The sequence below is a fragment of the Dipodomys merriami genome, unplaced genomic scaffold (genome assembly GCF_024711535.1).
Source record: "Dipodomys merriami isolate MVZ:Mamm:240054 unplaced genomic scaffold, mDipMer1.0.p SCAF_116, whole genome shotgun sequence".
Taxonomy (NCBI): Eukaryota; Metazoa; Chordata; class Mammalia; order Rodentia; family Heteromyidae; genus Dipodomys; species Dipodomys merriami.
The window spans coordinates 1-22,047 of NW_027202449.1; the positions used below are offsets into that span (position 1 = coordinate 1).

Here is a 22,047-nt window from a genome sequence, read left to right on the forward strand (position 1 = left end):
CTCCCTCCCCCGCCCTCCCTCACCTCCTGTCTCCCCCTCCCCCGCCCCGTCCTCCCCACATGGTCCTCCCCCCTTCTGTTCTCCCCCCCTCCCCGCCCTCGCCCTCCCCCACACTCCTGTCTCCCCCCCCATTCCTCCCCACCTGGTCCTCCCCCTTCTGTCTCCCCCCCTCCCCCCCGCCCCCTCCCCCCCCCTCCCTGTCCCCCCCCATCCTCCCCACCTGGTCCTCCCCCCCTTCTGTCCTCCCCCCTCCCCCCGCCCTCCCCCCCTCCTGTCCTCCCCCGTCCTCCCCACCTGGTCCTCCCCCCTTCTGTCTCCCCCCTCCCCCCCCTCCCCCCCTCCTGTCCCCCCGTCCTCCCCACCTGGTCCTCCCCTTTCTGTCTCCCCCCTTCTGTCTCCCCCCCTCCCCTTGCCCTCCTCCCTTCTGTCTCCCCCCTCCTGTCTCCCACCCTTCTGTCTCCCTCCTCCCCTGCCCTCCCCCCCTCCTGTCCCCCCATCCTCCCCCACCTGGTCCTCCCCCCGTCTGTCTCTCCCCTCCCCCGCCCTCCCCCTCTCCTGTCTCCCATCCCATCCTCCCCACCTGGTCCTCCCCCCTTCTGTCTCCCCCCTCCCCTGCCCTCCCCCCTTCTGTCTCCCCATCCTCCCCACTGGTCCTCCCCCCTTCTGTCTCCCCCCTCCTGTCTCCCCCCTCCCCTGCCCTCCCCCCTCCTGTCCCCCGTCCTCCCCACCTGGTCCTCCCCCCTTCTGTCTCCCCCCTCCCCCCCTCCCCCCTCCTGTCCCCCATCCTCCCCACCTGGTCCTCCCCCCTCTGTCTCCCTCCCCCGCCCTCCCCCCTTCTGTCTCCCCCCTCCTGTCTCCCCCTCTGGTCTCCCCCTTCTGTCTCCCCCCTCCCTGCCCTCCCCCTCCTGTCCCCCGTCCTCCCACCTGGTCCTCCCCCTTCTGTCTCCCCCCTCCCCCGCCTCCCCCTCCTGTCCCCGTCCTCCCCACCTGGTCCTCCCCCCTTCTGTCTCCCCCTCCCCGCCCTCCCCCTCCTGTCCCCCGTCCTCCCTACCTGGTCCTCCCCCCTTCTGTCTCCCCCCTCCCCCACCCTCCCCCCTCTGTCCCCCCATCCTCCCCACCTGGTCCTCCCCCCTCCTGTCTCCCTCCCCCGCCCTCCCCCCTTCTGTCTCCCCCCTCCTGTCTCCCCCTTCTGTCTCCCCCCTCCCCTGCCCTCCCCCCTCCTGTCCCCCCCATCCTCCCCACCTGGTCCTCCCCCCTCCTGTCTCCCTCCCCCACCCTCCCCCCTCCTGTCTCCCCCCCTGTCCTCCCCACCTGGTCCTCCTCCCCGCCACCCTGCTCGTTGTAGTTGAGGACGTTGTCCCGAAGGTCGTCCGGGGGTCCGGGCAGCAGACCCCTTGTTCTGGGATCGCCGCTGGACCCGTGCGCGGAGCGCCGCCAGCAGAACCAGCACTGCGGACAGACAGATGGACAGAGGAGACGCAGGATGGAGGGACCAGGAAGAGGCGGTCAGAGGGCGGGGTCAGAGGGGTCGGGGGTCAGGGTCGGGGGTCGGGGTCGGGGTCAGGGGTGGTTGGGGTCGGGGGTCGGGGGTGGGGTCGGGGGTCGGAATGGGGTCAGGAGTGGGGTTGGGGGTGGGGTCGGGGGTCGGGGTCGGGGTGGTTGGGGTCAGGGGTCGGGGTTGGGGTGGTTGGGGTCGGGGGTGGGATCGGGGGGTGGGGTCGGGGTCGGGGTCGGGGGGTCGAGGGGTGGGGTCGGGGGTGGGGTCGGGGGTCGGGGGTGGGGTCGGGGGGTCGGGGGTCGGGGTCGAGGGGTCGGAGTCGGGGTGGTTGGGGTCAGGGGTCGGGGGTCGGTGTGGGTTGGGGTCGGGGGTGGGGTGGGGTCGGGGGTGGGGTCAGGGGTGGGGTCGGGGGGGTCGGGGTCAGGGGTGGGGTCGGGGGTGGGGTCGGGGTCGGGGTCGGGGGGTCGGGGGGTGGGGTCGGGGGTCGGGGTCAGGGTCGGGGGTCGAGGGTGGGGTCGGGGGTCGGGGTCGGGGTCGGGGTCGGGGTCGGGGGTGGGGGTCGGGGTCCGGGGTTGGGGGTCGGGGGTGGGGTCGGGGGTGGGGTCGGGGGTGGGGTCGGGGGTCGGGGGTGGGGTCGGGGGTCGGGATGGGGTCAGGAGTGGGGTCGGGGGTGGGGTCGGGGGTCGGGGTCGGGGTGGTTGGGGTCGGGGGTGGGGTCGGGGATGGGGTCAGGGGTGGGATCGGGGGGTCGGGGTCAGGGTCGGGGGTGGGGTCGGGGTCGGGGGTCGGGGGGTGGGTTCGGGGGTCGGGATCGGGGGTGGGGGTCGGGGTCGGGGGTCGGGGGTGGGGGTTGGGGGTGGGGTCGGGGTCGGGGTTGGGGGTCGGGGGGTGGGGTCGGGGGTGGGGTCGGGGGTGGGGTCGGGGGTGGGGTCGGGGTCGGGTCAGGTCGGGGTCGGGTCAGGCCGGAGTCAGGTCGGCACCTCACACAGCGTCAGCGCCGCGCTGCCCAGCACCGTGGCCAGCGCCCCCCGGCTGAGGCCCGCGTTGGCGGCGCGCAGGGCGGCGGGCGCCGGGCAGGCAGGCGCCGTCGGGCCCGCAGCGGCAGGCCGTCACGTTCAGCAGCTGCTCCCGCTGCTGGGGCGGGAGCCCCGAGTCCCGCAGCAGCAGGCGGAGGGCCGTGCGCGCCCTCGGGCACCGGGCGCCGGGGCCGCAGGCGCGCGTGGCTGGCTGCGGGGACGCGGGAGGCGGCTCAGCCGGGCCGGGCGGCCGCCGGGGACCGAGCCAGGCCGAGCGGGGGACCCGGCCCCGGACCCCGCCCCGGGACCCCCCCCCGCCCCGGGACCCCCCTCCGCCCCGGGACCCCCCCCGCCCCGGGACCCCCCCCTGCCCCGGGACCCCCCCCCCCCGCCCCGGGACCCCCCCCTGCCCCGGGACCCCCCCCCCCCGCCCCGGGACCTCCCCCTGCCCCGGGACCCCCCCCCGCCCCGGGACCACCCTCGCCCCCGGGACCCCCCCCTCGCCCCAGGACGCCCCCTCGCCCCGGGACCCCCCCCCGCCCCGGGACCACCCCCGCCCCGGGACCACCCCCCGCTCCGGGACCCCCCCCTCCGCCCCGGGACCCCCCCTCCGCCCCGGGACGCCCCCTGCGTCTGCCCCGGGACCCCCCCCCCCGTCCCGGGACCCCCCCTCCGCCCCGGGACCACCCCCCGCCCCGGGACCCCCCCCCCCGCCCCGGGACCCCCCCCCCCCGCCCCGGGACCACCCCCCGCCCCGGGACCCCCCCTCCGCCCCGGGACCACCCCCCCCCCCGCCCCGGGACCCCCCCCTCGCCCCGGGACGCCCCCTCCGCCCCGGGACCCCCCCCTCGCCCCGGGACCCCCCCCTCGCCCCGGGACGCCCCTCCGCCCCGGGACCCCCCCCTCGCCCCGGGACCCCCCCCCTCGCCCCGGGACCCCCCCCCTGCCCCGGGACCCCCCCCCGCCCCGGGACCCCCCGCGTCTGCCCGGGGACCCCGACCCCCCGGCCCCCCCGACCCCCGGCCCCCGCCCCGACCCCGGGCCGCCCCCAGCTGGGGACCCCACCCCGCTTCTGCAGACAGAATCCCGTCCCTGACCAGTGCGTCCCACTCGGGTGTGGGAAGTAGCCCTGCCCCAGGTCCCGAGCCCCGTGGGACTGTGGGGGACGTGGGGGGGAGGGGGGAGGGACGCGACAGTAGGTGGGGGGCGGGGGAGACGGAGCAGGGGGGGGGCCGAGGGGGGGGATGGGGCAGACGGGGGGATGGGAGGGGGGGAGGATGGGGCAGACGGGGGGGGGAGGATGGGGCAGAGGGGGGGGAGGATGGGGCAGACGGGGGGAGGATGGGACAGACGGGGGGAGGATGGGGCAGATGGGGGTGGGGTGGGGTGGGGGAGAGGATGGGGCAGGGGAGTGACAGGCGGGGCAGATGGGGGCAGGCGCACCGTTAATCTGGCTGAGGCTCCAGTTCCTGCCAAGCTCGGGGAGCCCAGGGCTCAGGTGGAAGTGGAAGGGGGCCCCGTGCGGGGGGAGGTCCTCGTCCGTGGCCCCCAGGAGCAGGCCTGGGCCCTGGTCCGGCTCGCTGCAACAGGCTGCTGGTGAGCAGGGTAGCCAGCGCCGGGGCGTGGTCGTTGACCTCCAAGATCTCGACGGACAGCGTTCCCGTGGCTGTGCTGGGAGGCGATGCTGCCGGCAGAGGGGACGGGCGCTGAGAACCCCGGCCTCCGGTCAGCACACACACAGACGGGCGCTGAGGACCCCGGCCTCCGGTCAGCACACAGACGGGCGCTGAGAACCCCGGCCTCCGGTCAGCACACACACGGGCGCTGAGAACCCCGGCCTCCGGTCAGCACACACACAGACGGGCGCTGAGAACCCCGGCCTCCGGTCAGCACACACACGGGCGCTGCGGGCCTGGCTTCCGGTCAGCACACACGTCAGCACACAGACGGGCGCTGAGGACCCCGGCCTCCGGTCAGCACACACACAGACGGGCGCTGAGGACCCCGGCCTCCGGTCAGCACACACACAGACGGGCGCTGAGGACCCCGGCCTCCGGTCAGCACACAGACGGGCGCTGAGGACCCCGGCCTCCGGTCAGCACACACACAGACGGGCGCTGAGGACCCCGGCCTCCGGTCAGCACACAGACGGGCGCTGAGGACCCCGGCCTCCGGTCAGCACACAGACGGGCACTGCGGGCCTGGCCTCTGGTCAGCACACACGCAGGGACAGGCCGGCCCCGGGACAGAGATGCCCCATGAGGGCAGACGGAGCCCCAGGTGGCCCACACAGCTGCCCTCACCATCATCCACGGCCAGGATAACGGCTCTGTACCAGCCGCCCTTGAGGAAGGGTGAGGCTGGGCTCAGCACCCGTTGTGTCCGGACGCGGCCAGTGGCCCCTTCCACCTGCAGCCAGTCCTCGGGGTCATAGTCCTTGGAGTAGCTGTGGGGGAGGGGAAGGGGGAGGAGTAGAGGGGGAGTTTGACCCACCTGGGACTCTTAGAAGCGAGGTCACACAGAGGCATGCACAAGTACACACACGCATACACATGCATTTCACTCCACATGCACACATTTTACGCGGGGCTCGTATGATTAACTCCTCCCAGCCCAGCTGCATTTTCTGCCCCAACCACAGAAGAGAAAGCCCAGATCCAGGGTCTTGTTGCAACTGAGGGATAGCCTGGATCCAGCTCTGCCCAGTGCCGGGCCGGGGCGGGCACACCGCACCCCTGCGCAGCATCGGCCACAGACCCCCACTGCTGCGGTCAGACATCACCGGGACGGAGCTCAGCCCCGCGTTTTGGATGACACACTCGACATCAACACAGAGTTCTTGGGGCTTGAGGGTCTGAGGCCCTCAGGATTCAGACCGATGGCTTCTTCCCTCCACCCCCAGAGGCCAGGGCAAGGAGGGGCTGCGACTGCCCCTGCCTCACCCGGGACCCCCGAGGCCCACCTGACTCTCTGCAGCTGTTGCGTGTCGGGGTCGTGGGCAGAGAAGGTGGTCACAAGGGTTCCTGGTGGGGCTCCCTCGGCCAGGCTGGTCCGCAGTGGGTTCTCCGGGAACACTGGGGCCTCATTGGCATCCTGCACCCACACGCTGACCCTGGCCTGGCCCCGCTGGGCCCGGGGGGCAGCCGCCTGCAGCGGGGCCTCATTCTGCACAGACACCGTGAGCTCGTGGCGCGCACGGTTCTCGAAGTCGAGGGGCTGAGGGAGGAGGGGCAGGAGGGGCAGGCTCAGAGCTGGGGTCCCAGGCCTGTGGAGAAGGCCCTTTCCCTCCTCGCTCTCCTGGGTGTGTGGCAGTGCCGTCCCTGCGGACACTCGGCTCACACTCTCACTGGCTTTCCACTCAGGGCCCTCCCACTTGAGCCTCACCTCCAGCCTAACCTCACTGGTTAACTGGAGACAAGAGTCTCATGGATTTGTCCGCCCCAGCTGGCTTTGAACTTGGATCCTCTTAGATCTCAGTCTCCTGAGTAGTTAGGATTATAGGTGTGACCCCTAGAGCCTGGCTCCTACAGCCAATAAAAAAAGCAGGAGGAAAAGGCCCAAAGAACAATGAGAAAATAATAAAACAAAGACCCATTTCCAAAATGAGTGTCGGCTGTGGTACCTCCGTGCCGGGTACCACTGCTCTGTGCGACTGGTCTCAGCCGGCAGGGCTACTGGGTCCCGGGGCAACCTCACACAGGCCAGGGCTTCCAGAGCGCTTCCCACGCGCTCCAACACCACACGAGCCGGTCTTGCAGCAATCCTTTCCCTCCCCCCCCCCAGCCTTGGCTTTCCTCAGCAGTCACCCCATGAGCCATGCTCCTGGGCCTTTTTCTGTGTATCTAGAGTACAGTAGTGAAGAACTACCATGCCCAACTTGTTTGTTGAGTTGAGGTCTTCCTAACTTCTTTTTCAGTTTCAGGGCTTGAATTCAGGGCCTGGGCGCTGTCCCCGAGCTATTCTTGCTCAAGGCTAGTGCTCTACCACTCTGAGCCACAGTGGCACTGCCATTTTTCTGGTTTATTGGAGCCAGGAGTCTCATGGACTTTCCTGACAGGACTGGCTTCAAACTGCACTCAGATCTCAGCTTCCTGAGTAGCATGAGTCACCGTGCCTGGCTCTTCCTAACTTTGTCTCTGGGCTGGTCTCAAACCATAATCCTCGCAATCTCTGTCTCCTGAGTGTTTGGGATTACAGGCAGGGCCACTGTGCTAAGTGTCTATATACGTGTATTTATTTGCATGTGTGCACATACATGTACATGTACGCACGCATGTATATGCATGTGTGTGTGTGTGTGTGACCCTCTGGGCCCGTCAGATGCAACAGAGACTGCAGAAAGCTGTGCTTTCTGTTGTTGCTGCTGAAATAGGCTCTGTCTCCAGCTCAGGCTGGTCACCGCTCTGCTGTTCTCCTGCCTCAGCCTCCTGAGAGCTGATCGTGCGTGTGTGGAGGGGGGTTCCCAGCACAGGATGCGCACAGCCGTGCTATGGACTTCTGTCCAGCATCCCGCCGCCGCTCCCAGGGCACGAGGCCCCACCCGGAATCCCGGAGGCTCACCTTCACCACGGACAGCACACCCTCGTTGGTCTTGGGGTCTGTGCGCACTGCAAACTGCCCGTCAGGGTCACCTTCCAGGATGGTGAACCTGGCCATCCAGTTCGGGGAGCCGGGCAGGTCGCTGTCTTCCACCTGGAGCCGGCCCACATCCACGCCGCCCACAGCCTCTGGGGCCTCCATGAAGAACTGGGGAGCAGTTACCCAGGGGTTGGGGAGGGCGGGCGGCTGCTCAGGACACAGCCACAGGCTCCCCCCTCACCTTCCCCCACAGCTCCTCAGGACACAGCCACAGGCCCCCTCCCCCCTGCAGCTCCTCAGGACACAGCCACAGGCCCCCCTCCCCCCCGCAGCTCCTCAGGACACAGCCACAGGCCCCCTCCCCCCCACAGCTGCTCAGGACACAGCCACAGGCCCCCCCTCACCTTCCCCCCACAGCTGCTCAGGACACAGCCACAGGCCCCCTCCCCCCCACAGCTGCTCAGGACACAGCCACAGGCCCCCCCTCACCTTCCCCTGCAGCTCCTCAGGACACAGCCACAGGCCCCCCCTCACCTTCCCCCACAGCTGCTCAGGACACAGCCACAGGCCCCCTCCCCCCCACAGCTCCTCAGGACACAGCCACAGGCCCCCCTCCCACACAGCTCCTCAGGACACAGCCACAGGCCCCCTCCCCCCGCAGCTCCTCAGGACACAGCCACAGGCCCCCCCTCACCTTCCCCTGCAGCTCCTCAGGACACAGCCACAGGCCCCCCCTCACCTTCCCCCACAGCTGCTCAGGACACAGCCACAGGCCCCCTCCCCCCTGCAGCTCCTCAGGACACAGCCACAGGCCCCCCCTCACCTTCCCCCCACAGCTGCTCAGGACACAGCCACAGGCCCCCTCCCCCCCACAGCTCCTCAGGACACAGCCACAGGCCCCCCTCCCACACAGCTCCTCAGGACACAGCCACAGGCCCCCTCCCCCCGCAGCTCCTCAGGACACAGCCACAGGCCCCCCCTCACCTTCCCCCACAGCTCCTCAGGACACAGCCACAGGCCCCCTCCCCCCGCAGCTCCTCAGGACACAGCCACAGGCCCCCCCTCACCTTCCCCCACAGCTCCTCAGGACACAGCCACAGGCCCCCTCCCCCCCACAGCTCCTCAGGACACAGCCACAGGCCCCCTCCCCCTGCAGCTCCTCAGGACACAGCCACAGGCCCCCCTCCCCCCCTGCAGCTCCTCAGGACACAGCCACGGGCCCCCTCCCCCTGCAGCCCCACCGTGCCTGCCAGGGAGCGTCCCACAGCCTGTCCCGTGGGTCTGGGCCGTGTGTACCCCACGTCAAGGGCCTGCCCAGCGTCCCACAGGCTGCTTCCCCTCGGGCCTGTGTCTGAGCCCTGGGCAGAAGGCAGCCTAGGCTGGGTCCGGCAGGCTGTGGAGGGGTACCTCCTCCCTGGTGAACTCCGGGGCGTTGTCGTTGACGTCATCCAGGGAGATGATGGCCGAGGCTGTGGCAGTAAGACCTTCCCCAGACATGTCTGCCACCTGCAGCGTCAGGTTATACACAGCGACCACCTGGCAGTGTGGTGACGTGAAGTCAGGAGACTGAGTCCCCGGTGGGAGGAAGGGCCAGGCCGGCCGGCCGCCGGGAACCTCACGGTGCCAGAAAGCCCAGGTGGCTTCAGGCACCCCAGACAGGAGGGTTTGGTGGTGTGGACTCCCCCAGCCTCTGCCCCACCCGTGGATGGACGAGAGGTTGGTTGTACGGGGACATGCTGGGCCTGAGATGCGCCAGCAAGGGGCTGCCCCAGCGGGCTTGTTCAGTGGCAAGGCCTGCAAGGGGGGCTCTGCGCGCATCACCGGCGGTGTGGAGGTCTGGATGTGTGGGGAGTGGCCCCAGCAAGGGGAAGGAGCAGCGTGGACCAGGATGGCGTAGGGCCTTGCTCTCCCCTGAGGGGCGCCCGGTGTGCATGAGGACGTGGCTGGGGGGTGTCTGTCACAGCAGTGCAGTGACAATGGGACAGAACACCACAGCGTGAGGCCTGGCGCTGGGCTGCGGCCTCAACCCTCAGCCCTGCTGCCACCTCTGTGTGTGGATGGGTCGCTCAGACTGTGCCAGGGCCGGGCCGAGGCCGTCTGGCAGCACCCGGGCAGTGGCTCTGCCCTGTGCGGGAGAGAAGCCCAGCGCGGGCCAGCTGGGAACAGAGGGGCCAACGTGGGGTGCAGAGGCTGCAGAGAGGGCCCCGGCTCCCGGGGCGTCCTCACCTCGCGGTCCAGCCCCACTTGCACGGTGCGGATCTCTCCCGTGTGCTCATGGATGCTGAAGAGCTCAGCGCCGCCCTGCTGCAGGATGGAAAACCGGAGCGCCGCATTGTCTGTCTCAGGGTCGTCTGCATCTGTGGCTTCTGCTCTGGCCACGAAGGTGCCTGTGGAGAGCGCAGTGGCCACTGCAGTGGGAGGGGCGCGGCTGAGTGGTAAGGGTTCACCCCCCACCACTTTCTCTCAGAGGAGACTGGCCTGACCCTCCACTGCCTCTTAACTGAGGCACGTGACTGTGAAGGACCCGCCTCCCGGGCCTCCCAGATAGTGACTGGTTTTGGCTTCCTCTCTACGATGCCATGTATTGGCCAAGCAGTGTGAGCGTCAATCACCCGCCCACCCCTGCCAGGGTTCAGCATCTGTGCAGACAGAGCTAATGACCTGGTAACTTGTGGCACAGTGTCAGACTAAGAGTACTCTGTGCTCAGCAGGTGTCTGTCCTCGGGAGCTGGCTAGCAATCCCAAACTGCCCTCCGGATTTTCCTGCCCTTGCTGGGCACCGGTGACTCGCCTATAGTCTTAGCCAGGAGGCTGAGAGCTGGAGGATTGTGGTTTGAATACAGCTCAGGCCCAAGAGGCTGAGAGATTCCAACTCTGAAATAACCAGCAAAAAGCCAGGTGAGCCTGGCGCTGGTGGCTCACGCCTGTCATCCTGGCTACTCAGGAGGTTGAGATCTGAGGATCGCAGTTCAAATCCAGCCCAGGAAGGAAAGTCCGTGAGACCCTGCTCTCCAATGAGCCACCAGAAAAACGCTGTGGCTCAAGGTGCAGAGCGCCCGCCTGGAGCTGAAGTGCGCAGGGACAGCGCCCAGGCCCCGGGTTCAAGCCTCACGACCGCGAAAACAAAAAAGCCAGGCTGAAGGCCAAGTGGTAAGCACAGAGTCTAGGCCCCGAGTTCGAGTCCCGACCGGCCTCGTGCACACAACGAAAAAGGGGCTTCAGCTCTCAATCCCTGCCCGCCCTGCGGGGGCTTGGACTGGGGCCTCAGGGCAGCTCCAGGCAGGGCTGGGGGGCCTGAGCCTCCCTGCTGCTCCGGGGGCCCACAGCCCAGCGCCAGAGGGAGGGAGGGGGCTCTCGGCCACTCCCCCGGGGCGGGGCCTCACGTGGGACCGCCCCCTCCGCAGGGCGGGGCCTGGCCGGGGGCCGCCCCCTCCGCAGGGCGGGACCTCACCTGAGACCACTCCCTCCCCTGGGCGGGGCTTCACCTGGGGCCACCTCCTTCCCAGGGCGGAGCCTCACCTGGAGCTGCCTCCTCCTCGGGGCGGGGCCTCACCTGGGACCGCCCCTTCCCCGGGGCGGGGCCTCACCTGGGACCGCCCCTTCCCGGGGCGGGGCCTCACCTGGGACCACTCCCTCCCCGGGGCGGGGCCTCACCTGGGACCACTCCCTCCCCGGGGCGGGGCCTCTCCGGGGACCGCCCCCTCTTTGGAGCGGGGCCTCACTGGGACCGCCCCTTCCCGGGGCGGGGCCTCACCTGGGGCCGCCCCCTCCAGCACGTGGCCCAGGAAGACCTCCTGCAGGAAAGCCGGCCGGTTGTCGTTCTGATCCACCACCACGATCTCCAGGTCCGTGGGGTCCTCCAGGGTGGACCCGCCCAGGTCTAGGGCAAAGGCCCTTAGCTGTCCGAACAGAAGCACGAGGCTGGCGGCGGCCCCGAGGCGGGGCTGCCCGCAGCGGCTCCGCCCTTCCTGTGCGGCCGAGGCCGGCACCGGGGCTGCTATGGCTTCTGAGCCTGAGCGCTGGGCCTCCCCGCGCCGGCCTCCCCGCGCCGGCCTCCCCGCGCCCTCCCTCCAACCTCTAACGCAGTGGAGGTCCCGAGCTCAAGCCCCAGGGCCGCCTGCTGAGCAGGGCGAGGGGCGCAAGGCCAGGGACAGGCGGTCAGGCGACGCTGCCCAGACCTTTCCAACCAAAGACGGCTGGAGAGCCGGGCTGCGCGGCGAGCGGCCTGAGGCCTGGTCAGCCCCCAGACCCCTGGTGGGGCCGGGCAGGAAAGCCCGCGAGACTGACCTCCACGGAGCCCCCAGAAGGCCGCAAGCGGCGCTGGATCTCAGGGACCGCACCAGGCCCCGAGTTCAAGACCCACCACAGCGACCGGGAAAAAGGAAAGCGCCAAGATGCCCATCTCGGCCGGGGGCCCACCCGGAAGCGGTCCGTCGTCTCGCGGTCCAGCATGGCGTTGAGGAACACCTTCCCGGTGAACTTGTCTATGGAGAAGAGGCCGCGGGGCTCCTCGTCCACGCCGGGGCCCTGGATGCTGTAGATGACGCTGCCCGGCTGCTGCTTGTCCGACTTGATCTGCGGGGAGGGGGGAGGCTGGATGGGCGGCGCGGGGCACCGCCCCCTGTCCTGTCCCCTGCCCCGCCCCCGCCCCCCGCCCCGCCCCTGCCCTGCCCCGCCCCTGCCCTGCCCCCGCCCCGCCCCCTGCCCTGCCCCGCCCCCTGCCCTGCCCCCGCCCCGCCCCCTGCCCTGCCCCGCCCCCTGCCCTGCCCCCGCCCCGCCCCCGCCCCGCCCCCTGCCCTGCCCCCGCCCCGCCCCGCCCCCTGCCCCGCCCCCTGCCCTGCCCCCGCCCCGCCCCCTGCCCTGCCCCGCCCCTGCCCTGCCCCCGCCCCGCCCCGCCCCCTGCCCCGCCCCCTGCCCTGCCCCCGCCCCGCCCCCTGCCCTGCCCCGCCCCCTGCCCTGCCCCCGCCCCGCCCCCGCCCCGCCCCCTGCCCTGCCCCCGCCCCGCCCCCTGCCCTGCCCCCTGCCCTGCCCCCTGCCCTGCCCCGCCCCCTGCCCCGCCCCCTGCCCTGCCCTGCCCCCACCCCGCCCCCCGCCCCGCCCCCTGCCCTGCCCCCGCCCCGCCCCCGCCCCGCCCCCTGCCCTGCCCTGCCCCCGCCCCCTGCCCTGCCCCCTGCCCTGCCCCCTGCCCTGCCCCCTGCACCGCCCTGCCCCACCCCGCCCCCACCCCGCCCCCGCCCCGCCCCCCGCCCCGCCCCCTGCCCCGCCCCCTGCCCTGCTCCCCTGCCCCGTCCCCTGCCCCGCCCCCTGCCCCGCCCCCTGCCCTGCCCCCTGCCCTGCCCCTGCCCTGCCCCTGCCCCGCCCCCTGCCCTGCTCCCCTGCCCTGCTCCCCTGCCCTGCCCCCTGCCCTGCCCCGCCCCCTGTCCTGTCCCCTGCCCCCTGCCCTGCCCCCTGCCCTGCCCCGCCCCCTGCCCTGCCCCCTGCCCTTCCCCGCCCCCTGCCCTGCCCCCGCCCCCTGCCCTGCCCCCTGCCCTGCCCCCTGCCCTGCCCCGCCCCCTGCCCCGCCCCCTGCCCCGCCCCCTGTCCTGCCCCCTGCCCTGCCCCCTGCCCTGCCCCCTGCCCTGCCCCGCCCCCTGCCCCGCCCCCTGCCCCGCCCCCTGTCCTGCCACGCCCCCTGCCCTGCCCCCTGCCCTGCCCCTGCCCTGCCCCCTGCCCCGCCCCCTGCCCTGCTCCCCTGCCCTGCTCCCCTGCCCTGCCCCCTGCCCTGCCCCGCCCCCTGTCCTGTCCCCTGCCCCCTGCCCTGCCCCCTGCCCTGCCCCGCCCCCTGTCCTGTCCCCTGCCCTTCCCCGCCCCCTGCCCTGCCCCCGCCCCCTGCCCTGCCCCCTGCCCTGCCCCCTGCCCTGCCCCCTGCCCTGCCCCGCCCCCTGCCCCGCCCCCTGCCCCGCCCCCTGTCCTGCCCCCTGTCCTGCCCCCTGCCCTGCCCCCTGCCCTGCCCCGCCCCCTGCCCCGCCCCCTGCCCGCCCCCTATCCTGCCACGCCCCCTGCCCTGTCCCTATCAGCTCTGGCCCCACCCCCGCCCTCCATCCAGCTCCGCCCCGCCCTCCATCCAGTTCTGCCCCGCCCCCACTCAGCTCGCCCCGCCCCCATCCAGCTCCGCCCCGCCCCTTCCAGCCCCGCCCCGCCCCTTCCCTCCTCCACTCAGCTCCGCCCCGCCCCTTCCAGCCCCGCCCCGCCCCTTCCCTCCTCCACTCAGCTCGCCCCGCCCCCATCCAGCTCCGCCCCGCCCCTTCCAGCCCCGCCCCGCCCCTTCCCTCCTCCACTCAGCTCGCCCCGCCCCTTCCAGCCCCGCCCCGCCCCTTCCCTCCTCCACTCAGCTCCGCCCCCTTCCAGCCCCGCCCCGCCCCTTCCCTCCTCCACTCAGCTCCGCCCCCTTCCAGCCCCGCCCCGCCCCGCCGCACCTGCACCAGGGCGTAGGGAAGGCGCTTGTGGTTCTCAGACACGCTGATGGGCGGGATGACCCAGGCTCTCCGCACGCGGCCCGGCGCCGCCGACGCGCGGCGCCAGGGGTACAGGACACCGGGCTGCAGCCGGGGGCCCGCTGAGGACAGGCTGAGGCTCTGCAACCAAGGCGCGGTGTGGGCCCGCGTGCCGGGCAGGGCGGCGCGGGGAGGGGGCGCGGGGAGGGGGGCGCGGGGAGGGGGGCGCGGGGAAGGGGGCGCGGGGAGGAAGGGGGCTCGGGGAGGAAGGGGGCTCGGGGAGGAAGGGGGCGCGGGGAGGGGGGCGCGGGGAGGAAGGGGGCGCGGGGAGGGGGGCGCGGGGAGGGGGGCGCGGGGAGGGGGGCGCGGGGAGGAAGGGGGCGCGGGGAGGGGGGCGCGGGGAGGGGGGCGCGGGGAGGGGGGCGCGGGGAGGAAGGGGGCGCGGGGAGGGGGCCGGTCGGGCTGGCCCAGGCAGTGCTGGCCTGAGGCACCATTCCAAACGCCCTTCCTCCCCCCCCCCCCCCCCCCCCCCCCCCCGCCGGGATAGGTGCTGGAGACCAGGCCTGCTGGTTCCTTTCTTTTTGGTCAGTCCTGGGGCTTGAACTCAGGGCCTGGGTGCTGTCCCTGAGCCTCTGTGCTCAAGGATAGCACCCTACCACTTGAGCCACAGCACCACTTCCGGCTTTTTTCTTTTTGCTTATGTGGTGCTGAGGAATCGAACCCAGGGCCTCCTGTACGCAAGGCAAGCGCTCTACCACTGAGCCACCTTCCCAGCCCAGGTGAGCTGGGAAGTACCAGATTCCCGGCCAGTCAAGGGTGCAGCAGCACCTGCAGGACGGCCAGGTCAGCGGCTTGGCAAGCTAGTGGAGGGAAATCGGGGAGGCGAGACACATCCCTGCCCTGGGCCCAGGCGGGGGCCGTGGGGGGGGGACTGGGGCACAGCACAACCTACTCAAAGTACACTGCTTTTCCCCAGAAGGGGACCCACCCTGTGGTGCCCACAATTACTTCCTGGAATCCAGGACCTTTGGAGCACATGCCTCTCCCCTTGCCACACCCCAAGGGCCCCCAGAACCCAGGCTGTGGGCTGCAGGAGGGGGACAAAGCCAGGTCCCACTCTCCAGGGTGGAGGGCACACACGTGGGGGACCCCCTGGGCTCCCTGCCAGCTTCTGTTTCTGCTGACAGCCGGCCCCATCCCTTCAAGGGGAAAACTGAGGCTGAGGGGAAGGATCCAGCCAAGGAGCAGGGGAATGCTAAGGGCCGCAGAATGGAGCAGGAGTGAGGGCAGAGGCAGACCACCTTGGACGTGAGTGCACTAATCGTAGCTCTGGGTCCCAGCCCCAGACACAGCCCCTCTTCTCTCAACAGTACTGGGCTTTGCACAGTACTGGGCTTTGGCCAGGACCTGGGCTCTGTCCTTGAGCTTTTTTGCTCAAGGCTAGTGTTTTACCATTTGAGCCACAGCTCGGCGTCTGGCTTTTTGTGGTTCATGGAGTCTCACAGAGTTCCTGTACAAGCTGGCTTCAACCCTGATCCTTAGCTACTCAGGCTAAGTAGCTGAGTATCCAAGATTACAGGCGTGAGCCCGACGGCACCAGGCCTCCAACTTCTTTTCCCAGGATGGCAGCTGGGCTGGGGTCTGGGGCTCCTGGATATTTCTACCTGAGCCACATTTGGTGTCTAGCCACAGGCCAAGATGCAGCTCCCCCCCAAAGTCTGTGCTTAGGGACTCCCACTACTCATGGAGGGAGGCAGCGAGGGGACCTGGTGAGGGGTGGTCTCCCCATGATGAGGACCCCAGCTTCCCCCTGGAATGTGGATGCACGTGGCTGCTCGGGGGCCGGGCCAGGCGGCCTGGACCTCTAGTCCCTGGGAGCTCTATTCTAGCTGTGGGCGTGGGGTCTCCAGCCTTTGGCCAGGACCACAGGCTGTGGAAGGCCAAGCCACGTGGGGGCTGGTGGTCTCTGGTGAGAGTGGCTTGAGGGGTGTCTGGGAGGGAGGCCTCCCCACCCTTCCACAGTTTCTCCTGCACCTGGCAGAGGCCCAGGGTGGGAATCAGCTGAGAACAACCCCACCCCCACCCCGGCTCTCCGCAGTGTCCTGTGCCCTGGCAGGTGGCACACACAGGTCCTGGTGCACTTTGCTAACAGGATGACAAATGGCAGACAAAGTCTAACTGGAACAGCTGCCTCTGGGGATGCTGGGCCTGGGCAAGACCCCAGCCCTCCTCTGCCATGACTGCCACCCCCGGCCTCCATCCCTGGAGACCAGACAGAAGCAGACCCTTTCCACAGAGGGAGGGCAGGATGGGACCAGGAGAGGCCCCAGGCCTGTCTTAACAGATGGCAGCGCGGCCCTGGGCTGCCAACGCCGCCAAGCACCGCCAAGCAGAGGGCAGCTTCCTGCCAAACACAAACCCACCTGCCCTGCCGGGGCCTCGCACCACCCCAGAGACTCAGGAGTGTTTCTCAAGCGCTGGGCAGGGACGAGCTGGGCCCTGGAACGCACCCTCTCTGCCTCACCCACTGGGTCTCGAGGGGACTAGAGTGAGCCTCTCTCACAGTTCTGAGAGTGAGGTCCAGAGAGGCTGAATTGTCTGCCCCAAGCCACACAAGCCTGAATCTTAAACCTCAGCTCAGAGGAAGAAAATGTTGCCCTGTAGAAATCCCCACGGCGATAGTCTCAGGCCAGACCTGATGGAGCTAGGGGAGGCTCCTGGCTCTGTGACGTGCCTGTGGCAAAGGGAGACTGGGTTGCAGCCCTGCCACCCTGTCCAGCTGCCCCACGGCAGCTCAGCCCACACCCCTCTGCCAGCTGCAGCAGCTGCACACCCACGGTCAGCAGCAGCTGGGTGCGGTCAAGGCAGAGCCTGGGAATCTTGGGTCCACAGCCTGTCCACAGCCCAAGTTCATGAGGTCAGGGGCTCCTCAGAGCCTGGCAGGGATCCTGGCTTGGACCAGAGGCCACAGAGGGGATGGGTGGGCGCCTGGCAGCAGGCCCCAGCCAGCTTCTAGCTGTGGGCATTGTTCCCCTGCCCCCTTCCCTGAGGACGTGGCCTCCTGGGGAAAGGCCCAGAGCCTCATTGGGAGGATCAAGCCATCTGGTGCCTGGACAACGCCACATGGACACAGACAGCTCACAGAAACGCCATGCTGAGGACCAAGGACAAGGACAACGCATCTGGGGGGTAGAGTTTGTCCACTCCTCAGTCCCTGCCTGGCCAAACCAGATCAAGGGACCTTCTAGATGCTCTTTCCAGAGTAGGCGCCTGATCTTACCCTAACCAAGCAGCTTCAGTCTGGAAGCCCCACTGTAGACCCACACTCCTGAGGTTGGTCAACCCTGGCATCCAACCCTAAGGAACTGCGGGAGACAGAGCTCCTGCCCTACACTGGGGAAAGGAGGGATCCCGTCCACACTGAGCCCCGGCAGTGAGGGATCCCCTCTACACACTGAGCCCTGAGGAATGAGGGATCCCGTCCACACTGAGCCCTGGGGAATGAGGGATCCCGTCCACACTGAACCCTGGGGAATGAGGGATCCCGTCCACACTGAGCCCCCACAGTGAGGGATCCCGTCCACACTGAGCCCCGGCAGTGAGGGATCCCCTCTACACACTGAGCCCTGAGGAATGAGGGATCCCGTCCACACTGAGCCCTGGGGAATGAGGGATCCCGTCCACACTGAGCCCCCACAGTGAGGGATCCCGTCCACACACTGAATGGGAACACTACTGATCATGCCCAGTCGGTGAGCAGCCACAGCCCAGCAGAGGTTCTGGCAGTACTGAGGATCCTGGCTGAGAACCAGATTCACAGCGGGCAGAGCAGGCAGCTCTGTGAGGGCCTGCGGTCTGCCGTGGGCCCCCGTGGTGCAGCAGGTAACAGCATGGGTTGGGCAGGGGCGAGGCAGGGCAGCCTGCACCAGTGTTCTTGATGCACAAAGCACAGAGGAGCATTTCTCCTTCCACCAGGCACAGCAGGGCCAAACCATGCAGTGTGGGCATGGGGATCGTGCTCCAGGGCTGGTCTTCCAGAGAAAGACCTTCCTGGGTCCTAGGAAGGTGCCTCGTGGGAGCCTGTGTGGGGTCCACGGGGGAAGGGGCCGGGGGCCCCTCGCAGACTCCCTGCAGATGTCTCAGGCCCGAGTCCCTCCCCCCGGCTGGAATTCAGTCACTCATTCCTGGACTGCCAGAACGCCCGGAATGGCCAGCTGTTGGCTGGGCCCAGGGTGACCCCCACATTCCGCTCCAGGACCACCCTCCCCAGCTGCTGCGGCCATCAGAGAGGGTGAGCAGAGGTGGACAGGCAGCTGTTCCCGCCCATCTGTCCTACCTGCCCCCAGACAGCCCAGGCCCTGCTGCACGGGGTACCCCAGGCGCCTGGCTCACGGGCCTTGTTACAGGCCTCACCGGATGGGGGCCTGCTGCTAGAAGGCTTCTTCCAGGCTCCATAGGCCTTACTGGCCAAGACCCAGAGGTGCTTCCAAGGCCTCTCCCCTCCAGAGACCACGTGGCTCTCAGTTCCCAGCCACAGGGAAGGGGTTCTGGTCTCGAATCACCATTGCACCCACCCCCGCCCTGCCTCCAGTGGGGCCAGGGAGCTGGGTGGAAGACCAGCAACCAGAGGTGGGTAGACAGGGATGTCGGCTCCCTGAAGCTACTTTGGAGACTCAAGGGGCCTCAGGAGGGGAAAAGTAGCAAAGGGAGAGTCTGTGCAGAACCCCCCTCCACCCCACAGCTAGGGCCCACCCAAGAGAGCCCAGGAAGGTGCAAGGAGGGAGCAGAAGGGCAGGATAAGAGTGGACCAAGCCTTCAAGTTGGACTTGGTGGAGGAGGGCGGGAGGGGTACTGATGTGTGTGTTTTGCTGGGTCTAGGAGACACTCCCCTCTGATGGCCTGTCCCTTCCAGTGGTGGCCTGTCCACCTCAATCTGACTCCTGGGCCTCCGGTTGCCTGTTGGGAGGGGGAAGAGGAGTCCTATCTGGTCCACACACCCCACAGAGGAGGGCCCAGAGGAGGGCATCCTCCATGAACGTCTGACAAGTGTTGACAAGGAATGCCATCCTGGCTGAGGTGTGGGGTGCTGGCCCGCTGGGTTGGGGTGTCCATGCATGGGCTGTAGGAGAGCAGGCCTTGGGCAGCCTGGCGGTGTGGCCCCGCTGTCTCCACACGGTGGGGGATGAGGCACGAAGCCTGGGAGGAAGTGGCAGCTGCTCTGGGGTCAGGCTGGCCAGGGCCTGCTGCTGCCAGGGACGGAAACCTGAGCCTGCCAGCCAGAGCTGCAGGAGATTTGTGGGCGTTCAGGGAACCAGGAAAATACTGGTGAGTGCTGGGAAGGGACTGACTGCTCCAGCCCTGCTGGACCGCCCAGGGGCACCCCGCATACTCCAGCCCTGCTGGACCGCCCAGGGGCACCCCGCACACTCCAGCCCTGTCCCACCGCCCAGGGGCACCCCGCATACTCCAGCCCTGCCCCACCACCAAGGGGCACCCCGCACACTCCAGCCCTGTCCCACCGCCCAGGGGCACCCCGCACCCTGCCCCACCGCCCAGGGGCACCCCGCATACTCCAGCCCTGCCCCACCGCCCAGGGGCACCCCGCACACTCCAGCCCTGCCCCACCGCCCAGGGGCACCCCGCATACTCCAGCCCTGCCCCACCGCCCAGGGGCACCCCGCATACTCCAGCCCTGCTGGACCGCCCAGGGGCACCCCGCATACTCCAGCCCTGCCCCACCGCCCAGGGGCACCCCGCACACTCCAGCCCTGTCCCACCGCCCAGGGGCACCCCGCATACTCCAGCCCTGCCCCACCGCCCAGGGGCACCCCGCACACTCCAGCCCTGCCCCACCGCCCAGGGGCACCCCGCACACTCCAGCCCTGCCCCACCGCCCAGGGGCACCCCGCACACTCCAGCCCTGTCCCACCGCCCAGGGGCACCCCGCACACTCCAGCCCTGCCCCACCGCCCAGGGGCACCCCGCACACTCCAGCCCTGCCCCACCGCCCAGGGGCACCCCGCACCCTGCCCCACCGCCCAGGGGCACCCCGCATACTCCAGCCCTGCTGGACCGCCCAGGGGCACCCCGCACACTCCAGCCCTGCCCCACCGCCCAGGGGCACCCCGCACACTCCAGCCCTGCCCCACCGCCCAGGGGCAAGGTCACCACACGGCCAGTGTGTTCACTGCCTGGCTGGTGTAGGAGGCGGAGGCCGGCTCGGCCGCCCTCGTGGGCTCACCTGGACCGCGGCAGGGACCACGGCGCCCCGGCCCGGCCCCGCGCCGCCCGCAGGCACGCGAGCCCGAGCGCGTGGGGTCCCGGCGTCCACTGCCCCGTCCCACGCCGCTGTGCAGAAGGCTGGGTGCGGGGGGACGGAGGGGAGCTGGGGACCCCGGGTGGGGGAGCTGGGGACCCCGGGTAGGTGGGGGAGCTGGGGACCCCGGGTGGGTGGGGGAGCTGGGGACCCCGGGTGGGGGGAGGTGGGGACCCCGGGTGGGGGGAGCTGGGGACCCCGGGTGGGGGGAGCTGGGGACCCCGGGTGGGGGAGCTGGGGACCCCGGGTGGGGAGAGGAGCTGGGGACCCCGGGTGGGTGGGGGAGCTGGGGACCCCGGGTGGGGGAGCTGGGGACCCCGGGTGGGGGAGCTGGGGACCCCGGGTGGGGAGAGGAGCTGGGGACCCCGGGTGGGGAGAGGAGCTGGGGACCCCGGGCGGGGGAGCTGGGGACCCCGGGTGGGTGGGGGAGCTGGGGACCCCGGGTGGGGGGCGATGGGGACCCCGGGTGGGGGGAGCTGGGGACCCCGGGTGGGGGGCGATGGGGACCCCGGGTGGGGGGAGCTGGGGACCCCGGGTGGGGGGAGCTGGGGACCCCGGGTGGGGGGCGATGGGGACCCCGGTCCTGGGGCCGAGTTCCTGGCGCCCGGAACCCGCGGGGAAGCGCGGCCAGCGCGGGGCGCCGCACGCGGGGCCGTCGGGGCCGCCGGGGCGCGAGCCTTACCTGGGCGAGCAGCCCGAGGGCGAGGAGCAGAGGGGCGCCCATCGCGGCGGGGCGGGCGGCGCGGGCCGGCGGGGCGGGCGGCGCGGGGCGGCGGGGCGGCGGGGCGGGGCGGCGGGGCGGGCGGCGCGCTCGGGACCTGCGGAGCCCGCGGAGCTGAGTGACAGCGCGAGTGCGCCGGAGGCCGGCCGGGCTGCACGTGTGCGGAGGGGCGGGGCGGGGCGGGGCCGAGGCTGAGTGACAGCACTGTGGGCGGGGCGGGGCCGAGGCTGAGTGACAGCGCGAGTGCGCCGGAGGCCGGCCGGGCTGCACGTGTGCGGAGGGGCGGGGCGGGGCGGGGCCGAGGCTGAGTGACAGCACTGTGGGCGGGGCGGGGCCGAGGCTGAGTGACAGCGCGAGTGCGCCGGAGGCCGGCCGGGCTGCACGTGTGCGGAGGGGCGGGGCGGGGCGGGGCCGAGGCTGAGTGACAGCACTGTGGGCGGGGCGGGGCCGAGGCTGAGTGACAGCGCGAGTGCGCCGGAGGCCGGCCGGGCTGCACGTGTGCGGAGGGACGGGGCGGGGCGGGGCCGAGGCTGAGTGACAGCACTGTGGGCGGGGCGGGGCGGGGCCGAGGCTGAGTGACAGCACTGTGGGCGGGGCGGGGCCGAGGCTGAGTGACAGCGCGAGTGCGCCGGAGGCCGGCCGGGCTGCACGTGTGCGGAGGGGCGGGGCGGGGCGGGGCCGAGGCTGAGTGACTGAGGCCGGCCGGGCTGCACGTGTGTGGAGGGGCGGGGCCGAGTGACAGCACGTGTGCGGAGGGGCGGGGCCGAGTGACAGCACGTGTGCGGAGGGGCGGGGCCGAGTGACAGCACGTGTGCGGAGGGGCGGGGCCGAGTGACAGCACGTGTGCGGAGGGGCGGGGCCGAGTGACAGCACGTGTGCGGAGGGGCGGGGCCGAGGCTGGCGGGGCGGCGTGGGTGCGGAGGTCTTAGGCTGGCGGGGGGCGCCCCAAGGGCCCGAGGCGTCCCAACTCCTGACTCTCTGACTGTAGGAACCCTGCCCAGCCGGCCCCGGGGTCTGAGGACGTCCACCCGTCTGGGCCCCTGGGTCTGGGACGTCCACCCGTGGGGTCCCTGGGTCTGGGACGTCCACCCGTGGGGGCCCCTGGGTCTGGGACGTCCACCCGTCTGGGTCCCTGGGTCTGGGATGTCCACCCGTCTGGGCCCCTGGGTCTGGGACGTCCACCCGTCTGGGCCCCTGGGTCTGGGATGTCCACCCGTCTGGGTCCCTGGGTCTGGGATGTCCACCCGTCTGGGTCCCTGGGTCTGGGACATCCACCCGTCTGGGTCCCTGGGTCTGGGACATCCACCCGTCTGGGCCGCTGGGTCTGGGACGTCCACCGGTCCAGGCTCTGCTCCCCCGCCGGCCTGCCCCTCCGTCTCTCTGGCTCGCCCCCCTCCCCTGACCGGCCCTCCCTCCAGGGCCCCCTTTCTTTGACTTGCGGTCCT

General features: G+C 71.0%; 1 protein-coding gene across 1 annotated transcript; it reads right to left on the reverse strand.

Annotated features, from left to right (window-relative positions):
* Positions 1-1,311: 1,311 nt before the first annotated feature.
* On the reverse strand, positions 1,312-20,605 carry LOC138822807 (cadherin-15-like; the record flags this gene model as incomplete). Its single annotated transcript, XM_070015731.1, is given in 16 exon segments — positions 1,312-1,410; positions 1,412-1,449; positions 2,484-2,562; positions 2,564-2,674; positions 2,676-2,725; positions 3,958-4,099; positions 4,101-4,198; positions 4,818-4,960; positions 5,477-5,730; positions 7,075-7,260; positions 8,500-8,628; positions 9,319-9,479; positions 10,847-10,991; positions 11,512-11,667; positions 13,548-13,706; positions 20,564-20,605. Coding segments are annotated over 16 exon segments (1,992 nt in total), but the record flags the coding sequence as incomplete, so codon positions are not given.
* Between the last annotated feature and the right edge of the window lie 1,442 nt (positions 20,606-22,047).